Source organism: Mesoplodon densirostris, chromosome 3 (assembly GCF_025265405.1).
Source record: "Mesoplodon densirostris isolate mMesDen1 chromosome 3, mMesDen1 primary haplotype, whole genome shotgun sequence".
NCBI lineage: Eukaryota > Metazoa > Chordata > Mammalia > Artiodactyla > Ziphiidae > Mesoplodon > Mesoplodon densirostris.
This window is the reverse complement of record NC_082663.1, coordinates 149,974,496-149,984,041: the sequence shown is the minus strand read 5'-3', so window position 1 is coordinate 149,984,041 and position 9,546 is coordinate 149,974,496. Positions and strand designations below refer to the sequence as shown.

Sequence of the window (9,546 nt, the reverse complement as noted above, 5' to 3'; positions counted from 1 at the left end):
GATGTGCAAAGTCATAACCACTGGACTGCCAGGGAATTCCCCAGTTACTGCCCTATTTTTAAAAGTCAGAATGGGTTCCCAAAAGTTCATGATGAACAAAATCTGCAAATGTCAAATGAAGACAGAATCTGAGGCTGCACGACTTACCTCACTGTCCTCACCCTAAACCCAGCCCTGGTGGGAGTGTCCCACACCCTCCCACAGCCTCTTTGCCCCTGGGCCAACCCCCTGAAATCCCCTGGGGGTTCTTGGCTCTTTCCAGCTCGGGCAGGAAGGCAGCTCCGTGTCCAGCCTGTTCCCCAGGTTTCCTCAGCATCCAGCAGTGGCTCTGCCTGTCCCCTGGCGTCCCAGGCCCTTGGAGAATGTCCACGGTTCAGGGCCGCCTTCCCAGAGCCTGGGTTTCTGCCTCTCTGTGGCCTGGAGTGTGGAATGTGGCTGGCGGGGGCGGGGTGGTCCTCATCTCTGTGGTTGATGAGTGACCGGCATCTTCTGTCGGTGCCAGCTGCTCTCTGTTCCTCCCCGCCCTGGCCTCTCTCTGTCTTTCTCCCTGTCATCATCGCCCTCCCCGGTGTGCCCCCTCCTCGCTGCAGCCGGAAGGAAGTCTCTTCTGGGAAAGGCCACAGGGTCACCACTTCTCCCTTTCGTGGCCTCCTCCTTCTGCCCCCACCTTTGGGGCCTTCCGCACCCGAGACTGAGGGTGGCCGGTGAAGGGACTGGGGACTCCTCCTCCGGAGCCCCATGAACCAGGCAGTGAGTCAGAAGGGGAAGGGGAAGTAGGGGGCCTCGACTGGGGGCTGGGCTTTCCCCTGGGTGGGACCTGAGTCCCTTGCCTGCCTGAGGGTGCTCCCTGCCCCAGCCCCTGAAAGCAGATCCCGCCTGAGCCATGGCCCCAAGACTTGTCCTGGTCCTCACCCTCACCTTCTGGGTGGGTTGCTCACTTTGCTGCGGGAGAGAAGGTATGTGGGGATCCAGGGTGGGTAGGGGGAGCCAGGGCAGAGGGACACTCTCTGAGGACTGGACTTTGTCTGCCGTGGAACATTCTGGGTGGGGTGGGAGCTCACACACCTTCTGTATGACCGCTGATGGGAGGGGGTTACCATCCCATTGCATGGGTGGGGGAAACTGAGGCACAGAGAGGGCAAGAGCTACCCCAAAGGGACCAGGAAGTGGCAGCCACAGCCCAAAGGAAGGGAGGGTGGGAGAGAAAGAAATTTTAATTGTATCCATTCATTTCATGTGATTCAAAACAAAACCATTACAAAGAGGGGGTCCGGTAAAAGCATCTCCCTCCCACCAGAAATCCCCGCCAACCCTAGGTCCCCTCTGTGGCTCCTTCAACCTCAGTTTCCCCATCTGGAAAATGGGCTAATAGTTCCTGCCTTGGTGGGTTGTAGCGAGAGTGAGAGATGATGTAGGTGCCTTTCATTCATGTACTCATTCATTCCACAACCTTTATTAGGCTCCTAATGTGTGCCCAGCACTGGCTGGCAGTGAGTGGGGGCCAAGCCACAGTAGGGCTTTGACAGTCCCGGGTGAATCAGAAGCTCACGCTCTCCCTCTCTCTCCGGGCCCCCGAGCAGCTCCCACCCAGCCCAGGGTGCGGTGCCAGGCCTCTAGGTACCCGATCGCAGTGGATTGCTCCTGGACCCTGCCGCCTGCTCCAAACTCCTCCAGGCCCACGTCCTTCATTGCCACGTACAGGTCAGAGAGCCTGGAGGGCTTCCTGGGGATTCTACATCTGGGCTGACCCCCTAGGATCAGGGCAGCTGGGGACTTAGTGAGAGCCTGAACCCCTCAGAATTCTAGAGCACCACCAAGCCTTAGAAATATACTCCCTAAAATATGTACTGCGAGCCACATGTGGAGGCTAAAATTTTCTAGAAGCCACATTTAAAAAAGAAAAAGAAATGGGTGACATTGGCTTTAATATTTTATTTAAATAGTATCTAAATATTCCAAATGTTTATCATTTAGTATGATCGAATGCAATGTACTTTAACATGCTTATATATGATTCATATATTTAAACATACTAGAAATTGATTTCATAACATTTAATAGGATATCTAAAGTATTATTTCAACATGTAATCAATACTTTAAAAATTAATGAGAAATTTTTCATTCGATCTTGTTATACTAAGTCATGGAATTCCACGTGTGCTTTACACATGTGTCACACTTCAGTTCAGATGCTAAACATTCAATCAGAAATTCTTTTTTTAAAAAATAAATTTATTTATTTATTTTTGGCTGCTTTGGGTCTTCCCGTTGCTGTCCGCGGGCTTTCTCTAGTTGTGGTGAGTGGGGGCTTCATTGTGGTGCACGGGCTTCCCATTACAGTGGCTTCTCTTGCTGTGGAGCATGGGCTCTAGGTGCACAGTCTTCAGTAGTTGTGGCACGCAGGCTCAGTAGTTGTGGCACACGGGCTTAGTTGCTCCGCGGCAGGTGGGATCTTCCCGGACCAGGGCTCGAACCTGTGTCCCCTGCATTGGCAGATGGATTCTTAACCACTGCACCACCAGGGAAGTCCCCCAATCGGATAGTCTTGACCTCTGATTAGATTTCATAACATTTGTGTTTGGAAAAGTAGATTCACACACCTGAGTTGTTCTGAGGAACTTTCCCACGCTTTCTGATAGGTGGAAACTTTTCATTCAGATTAGATGAAATAAATCAAAAAGTCCCACTCAGTTGCACTAGCCACGCTTCATATCCACAGGGCAGAAGCAGAACGTTTTGGATGCTGTGGAAGTTTCTGTGGACGGTGCTGAGCTCCAGGCTCTAGAGTCTGAAATCTTGGGGTGTCAGAACTTGATTGAATTGGAATCTTATTATTTCGGATTCCAGAATCTGTGAATCGTAGACCTGGGAATGTTGGAATTCTAAGGCTGGAATGTTGACATTCCAGAAAGCTTTACTTATTTATTTTAAAAACTGTATTATTATTATTACTTGGCTGTGCTGGGTCTTTGCTGTAGCATGCGGGTTCTTCTTCGCTGTGGTGCACAGGCTTCTCTCTAGTTTTGGCACATGGGCTCCAGAGCACGCAGGCTCAGGAGTTGTGGCGCGTGGGCTTAGTTGCCCTGCAGCATGTGGGATCTTAGTTCCCAGACCAGGGATCGAACCCGCGTCCCCTGCATTGGAAGGCAGATTCTTAACCACCGGACCGCCAGGGAAGTCCCCCCAGAAAGTGTTAGAATCCGGACCCTAGCATCTCCCTGTGGGGTTTTACCCCCGACCCTGGGTCCCCCGGGCTCTGTGATGTTGGAGTGAGGGGTCCCTAGGATCACACAGCCAAGAGCAGGACTCCTCACCTGCTGTCCCTACTTGGGGTCCAGGGCACAGGGGGCCAGCAGGAAGTGCTGGGACCTTCACAGTGCACTCGGTGTCCAGGCTTGGCGTGGCAGCCCATGGGGAGAGCTGGCCTTGCCTCCAGCAGACACCAGAGGCCACCAGCTGTATCATCCCTGACATCCAGATGTTCTCCATGGTGCCCTATGTGCTCAACATCACGGCTGTCCACCCCCGGGGCGTCAGCAGCAGCTTCGTGCCGTTCGTCCCAGAGCACATCAGTGAGTAGGGGCAGCAGTGGGGGTGTGGAGGGTCACCCTTGCTTCTGCTCCTCCCCCCCCCACACGCCCACCTCCCACCTGTCAGGATGAGATCCTATCCATCCCTCACGGATCCTGTGGGCTCTACCTTCACAATTCAGCAAGAATCCGCCCACTTCTCCCCTCTCCTGAGCCCCTACTTGGTCCAACCTGCATCACCGCCCACCTGGACCAGTGGCAGCCCCTCCATCCTGGTCCCCTATGCCTGCCCTCACCCCCATCTGTCCTCCTCACAGCAGCCACCAGAGGGCGCCTGTGAGCACTCAAGTCAAGTCCCATCTTGGGCTCCTGCCCTCTTGCCCACAGTCTGTCCTCCCCGCAGCAGCCACCAGAGGGCGCCTGTGAGCACTCAAGTCAAGTCCCATCTTGGACTCCTGCCCTCTTGCCCACAGTCTGTCCTCCTCACAGCAGCCACCAGAGGGCGCCTGTGAGCACTCAAGTCAAGTCCCATCTTGGGCTCCTGCCCTCTTGCCCACCGTCTGTCCTCCCCGCAGCAGCCACCAGAGGGAGCCTGTGAGCACTCCAGTCGGGTCCCCCGTGGGCTCTTGCCCTCTTTCCCACAATCTGTCCTCCCCACAGCAGCCACCAGAGGGCGCCTGTGAGCATCTGAGTCAGGTCCCATTGTTGCCCTGCCTACAGCCCTCCAAGGCTCCCACCATCTGTTCCTGTCCCCTCCCTGCCCTACCCTCCTCCCTCTCCCCACCTCGCTCACTCTGCTTCAGCCACAGGGGCCTCCTCGCTGTTCTTCCACCACACCAGGCACAGTCCTGCCCCAGGACCCTTACCTGTGCTGTTCCCCCTGCCTGCAAGGCTCTTCCCCCAGGTCTCCACACTGTTCACTCCCTCACCTCCTTTAGCTCTCAACTCAGATGTCATCTCCTCAGTGAGTCCTCCCTAAGCATTTTTTTTAAATTGCAAGCCATCATACATTGCTGGTGGTTATTAGAAAACAGACTGGCAGTCCCTCAAAGAGCTAAACATGTTACCATGTCATCCAGCAATTCCAATTCTAGGTATATATCTAAGAGAAGATGGAAAAAGCACGTTTGCAGAAAAACTTGTGCATGAATGTTCACAGCAGCGTTATCCATAATAGGCAGAAATTAGAAACGACACAAATGCTCATTAACTGATGAATGGATACACAAAACGTGTCCATCCACACAATGGCATATTATTCAGCCATGAAAAGGAGAGAAGCCCTGACACTTGGTACAACATGGATGGACCTTGAGAACACGATGCTCAGTGAGAGAAGCCAGACAACGAAGGACACACAGTGTGTGATTCCATTGATGGGAAACGTCCAGAACAGGCAAATCCACAGACACAGAGAGTGGGTTTGTGGTTGTTAGGGGCTGGGGAGGGAGGAATGGGGGGGCTGACTGCTCACGGGGCTGGGGCTTCTTTTGGGGAGATGGAATGTTCGGATTAAATGGTGGTGATGGTTGCATGACACTGTGAATATACTAAACCACTGAACTGTACACTTTCAAAGGGTGAGTCCTCTGGTATGTGAGTTATGTCTCCAAAAACATTGCAACCCACTACCCTCCTTACACTCCTGAGCTTTCTTCCCTCCTCTTTATGACCTTCGGATCTGCCTCTTGTGTCTTATCTTCTGCCTGGGGGGATTGAGCTCCAAGGTGACAGGACTACTGTGTCCCCAATATCCAGAACATCCCTGGACACTCAGCAGACCCTCAATTAATATTTATTGGTTGGTTGGTTGAATGAATGAATGAATGTGCCCTCCGCTAACCCTGCCTCCTACTTGTCCATCAGTCAAACCAGACCCTCCAGAAGGTGTGCGCCTGAGCCCCCTCCCTGGGCAGCGGCTCTGGGTGCAATGGGAACCCCCCCGGTCCTGGCCCTTCCCAGAGATCTTCTCACTCAAGTACCGGATCCGCTACAAGCGTCACGGAGCTGCCCGCTTCCGCCAGGTGAGGAGGATGAGGTGACGGGGAGAGCGGTTCCCGGGTAAACGAAAGAGCATGTGCAAAGGTACAGTGGGGTGTGGGTCACAGCTTGGGGTGCTGGTGTGCGACGTGAACGCAGCCCAGCAGTTCCACTCCTGGGCATCTACTCAAAAGAATTGAAATCAGGGCCTTGAAAAATTACTTGTACACGAATGTTCACAGCAGGACCACTCACAATGGTCAAAAGGTGGAAATAACACAAGTGCCCATCAACGGATGATGGATAAACACAATGTGGTCCCTCCACACACGGGAACATCACTCGGCCATGAAAAGGAGAGAAGTCCTGACACTCGCTACCACGTGGATGGACCCTTGAGAACACGATGCTCAGTGAGAGAAGCCAGACACAGGAGGACACACTGTGTGTGATTCTATTGATGGGAAACATCCAGAACAGGCAAATTCACAGAGACAGAGATTGGATTAGTGGTTGTCAGGGGCTGGGGGAGGGAGAGGGGTTGAATGCTAATGGGGATGTGGCTTCTTTATGGGGGGATGGAATGTTCTGGAACTAGATAGTGGTGATGGTTGCCCAACACTGTAAATGTACTAAATGCCACTAGATTATCCACCTTGGAATTGTTAATTTTACGTCATGTGAATTTCACCTCAATTGAGAGCACCAATATATTGTTTTCCATTCTTAAAAAATAAAGGCAGGGTATCCGTCAGTGAGCATATGGGCAGGGCAGTTGTGTCCTGGGCAGCCTTGGATGCTGGGCTGAGGAGCTGAGTCTTTGCAGGGTGTAGGCTTTTGCAATCCTGTCCCTTAGAACCTTCCGCAACAGTAGAAATGTTCCACATCCACACCGTCCAAGACGGTAGCCTCGGGCCGCGTGAGGCTGCCAAGCGGTTGCAACCTGGTGAGGAGTGTGGAATGGGCTTTTAAAGTTGATGTAGTATTCATTAATTTAATTTTGTAAATGCTTGCAATTTTAAAATTGAGACAGAATTTACATGCCACAAAGCTGTCTGTTTTAAAGTGCACAAGCCAGTAACTTTGGTGTATTCGCAAGATTGTGCAATGATTAATTAATCTAAATTTAAAACGTAAAGCGTCACATCCGGCTGCCATATGGGACAGCTTGTGCAGAGGAAGGAGGGACATAGTCAGACCTGAACTTGGGAAGCTGCCGGTGGTGGCTGACATGGGACATGCCAAGGATGAGGGGGACCCCGATGTTGGAGGGAGAGTGTGGAGTGGCGGGGACAGAGGGGACAGGGAGGAGAACCCGAAAGGCAGAGCTGAGACAGTGTCTCATTGGTGCCCAGGGATTTTAATCTGTGGAGGTGCCGGAGTGAGGACATGGAGAGGTCAAGGCCATCGAAAGAAGAATTTATTACATTTCCCCAGAAAAGAGGACACATCACGCCACGCGGGGCCATGTGGGCAACTTGGGGACACCAGGAGGCTGAAGTGGGAGCCAGGGGAGAGCCCAGGCCAGAGGTGGATTGGGGTTTCCTCGGGGAAGGCTAGGCGGGGCAGGTGAACAGCTTAGGGTAAACAAGTTTGAATAATTCCAGTGGGCTCTGGGCTGCAGGGTGGTCTCTAGTTGCTTGGCATCTGGCCCTGGGGTGATTTAGGGCAGGGTGGGGATGTGGGCTGGTGTGTGACCAGTAGAGAGAGGGGATGGATGGGGGTGTGGACTCGGGGTGGATTGGTTTTTATATGAAAGGCATGCTCCTGGTCGACCAAGAATTGGCTGGCCAGGGAGGGACAGGCTGTCCCTGCTCAGCAAGATGTTTAAGATGTCCGAAGATGTACAGGGGGCCGCAGAGGGCATGCCGTTGAGGATTGACATTGGTGCCTGAGTCTTGGAGCAGCAGCTCGAACATGGGGACGGAAGGCTTGATCACATAGCTTCCTTGTTTGCACTGACCCAGACCTCCTTCTGCTTTCAGGTGGGACCAATTGAAGGCACATCCTTCACCCTCAAGGCTGTGAGGCCCCAAGCCAAGTACTGCATCCAGGTGGCTGCTCTGGACCTCACTGACTATGGGGAATCAAGCGCCTGGAGTCTCCCCGCCGTTGCCTCCATGACCCTGGGTAAGTAGTGGGGGTTCCCTCCACCCCCAAAGAGGGTCTGTGCCCTTGACATCCACCTAAGGGTGGATGGGACCTGACTGGCTTGGGTTCACTGCTGCCGAATTGCTGGGCAACCTTGGACAAGTGATTTTGCCTCTCTGAGCCTCAGTTTCTCAGTCTGTGAAATGGGGATGTACTCCCTGCCTCCTTTGACACAGTGCAATGTTTTGTGAACTGTGAATATGAGATTTTTAAAATTGTTTAATTAGAAAAGGATCATTGTCACTAGAATCAGGACTCTTCCTTCTTTTAACAGATCCACATGAGACCCTGGGAGGAGAGGACAGACCAGGGCACACACACACAGTGAATCCCCACTGCCACACACGGGGTCAGGGCTGGACCAGAGGAAGAGATGGGGCTGGGGGAGTCAGGGCAGGGGTCGTGGGTGTTCCGCCTGGCATGGAATGATGAATCCATTCAGTTCAGTTCAGTTTGGTTCACCTCAAAAGCTGCCCAGTTGTGAGCCCCACTGTGGGTGGACACCAATGGGACATGAGTTTGTCTGGGAAGCTCTCTCTGAGGAGGGGACAACACAGCCAGGCTCTGAAGGATTTTCTCAATCCAGGAGCTTCTCTGTACATCTCACTCAGGTCTCAATTCCAAGGTCACCTCCTCCAAGAAGCCTTCCCTGACCACCTCATCTAGAGCAAGCAGAATAAAGACCCCCCAAAGATACCCATGTCCTAATCCCCAGAACCTGTGAATGTGATACCTTACACAGCACAAGGGACTTTGCAGATGTGATTAATTTAACAATCTTGAGGGTCCTTAAAAGATTGAGGATCTTTCATTAAGTTAATGAAAATGGGGACTTCCCTGGTGGTGCAGTGGTTAAGACTCCATATTCCCAATGCAGGGGGCCCAGGTTCTATCCCTAGTCAGGGAACTAGATCCCACATGCCTGCTGCAACTAAGAGTTTGCATGCCACAAGTAAACAGCCAGCAAGCCACAACTAAGGAGCCCACCTGCCACAACTAAGACCTGGTGCAACCAAACAAATAAATACATAATTTTTTTAAAGTTAATGAAAATGAAGTAGAGTTATATTGTATTATCCAGGTGGCCCCAAGGTAATCACAAGTGACCTTATAAAAGGGAAGCAGGAGGGTCAGAGGGAGACAGAGAAGGTGATGTGACAGTGGTAGCAGACGTCAGAGTGATCCAGGACCACGGGCCATGGAGCTCTGGCAGCCTCTAGAAGCTGGAAAAGACAAGGAAATGGATATTCTCTTGAAGCCTCCGGAAGGAACCTGCCACCCATTTTAGACTTCTGACCTCCAAAACTCTAATAAATGTGTTGTTTAAAAATATTGAGCTTGTGGTAATCTGTTACAGCAGCCATAGGACACTCATACATCTCAAGTAGCCCCTTCTCATCACTTTCCATATGTCTCCCTGTTTTATTATCTTCAGATCATTTACCAGGACCCGAAAGGGTTTTTGTGTGTGTTTATTGTCCCATCAGTCCCACCAGACAGACTGTGATCTCCCTGAGGGCAGAAATCTTACATCTTATTCTCTGATGTGTCCCCAGTGACTGAGCACGTCTTTGACACAAACATTTGTAAAAGGAAGGGAAGAGGCTAGGGAAGGAACGACCTCTTTAGAGGGACAACTCAGAGGCCAACAACGGGGGGGACATCTGGGAGCGAGTATTTGTAGGGGGAGGTAGGTTTGGAGCCTGGTCTTTGAGTCTCTAACTGTGACTCAAGATAAACTTGGGGGGCGGGGCCGTCCGGGGTGCTTCTTTGTGGAGCTGTGTGGATCGTAAGAACTGCCCCAGTCCTCAGGTGAGCGCTAGGGACACGGGAACGATGTGTAGGTTCCCGGAGCCCAACACACAAGGTAAGCGCTCAACGCT

The 9,546-nt window shown here is 52.2% G+C and overlaps 1 protein-coding gene across 3 annotated transcripts; it reads left to right on the top strand.

Moving 5' to 3' along the window:
- Positions 1 to 606: 606 nt before the first annotated feature.
- Positions 607 to 8,934, top strand: EBI3 (Epstein-Barr virus induced 3). Of its 3 annotated transcripts, none has more exons than XM_060092360.1 (7): positions 607 to 750; positions 857 to 956; positions 1,581 to 1,701; positions 3,396 to 3,574; positions 5,399 to 5,556; positions 7,498 to 7,642; positions 8,745 to 8,934. In XM_060092360.1, exons 2-7 carry the CDS (start codon positions 884 to 886, stop codon positions 8,819 to 8,821), a joined length of 753 nt encoding a protein of 250 aa, XP_059948343.1. In that variant the 5' UTR covers positions 607 to 750; positions 857 to 883; the 3' UTR covers positions 8,822 to 8,934. The 3 variants fall into 3 exon arrangements, with proteins under 3 accessions (XP_059948343.1, XP_059948342.1, XP_059948344.1); XM_060092359.1 differs by lacking the exon at positions 8,745 to 8,934 and adding an exon at positions 7,938 to 8,640; XM_060092361.1 differs by lacking the exon at positions 8,745 to 8,934 and having other exon boundaries at positions 7,498 to 7,650.
- The last annotated feature ends 612 nt before the right edge of the window (positions 8,935 to 9,546 follow it).

Excerpts from the sequence above, each read along its gene's own strand:
- EBI3 (XM_060092359.1), top strand. The coding sequence starts at position 884 with ATGGCCCCAAGACTTGTCCTGGTCCTCACCCTCACCTTCTGGGTGGGT. Across the intron at positions 957-1,580 it reads ACTTTGCTGCGGGAGAGAAG|CTCCCACCCAGCCCAGGGTG; the intron begins GTATGTGGGGAT and ends GCCCCCGAGCAG. Across the intron at positions 1,702-3,395 it reads TCCTTCATTGCCACGTACAG|GCTTGGCGTGGCAGCCCATG; the intron begins GTCAGAGAGCCT and ends CTCGGTGTCCAG.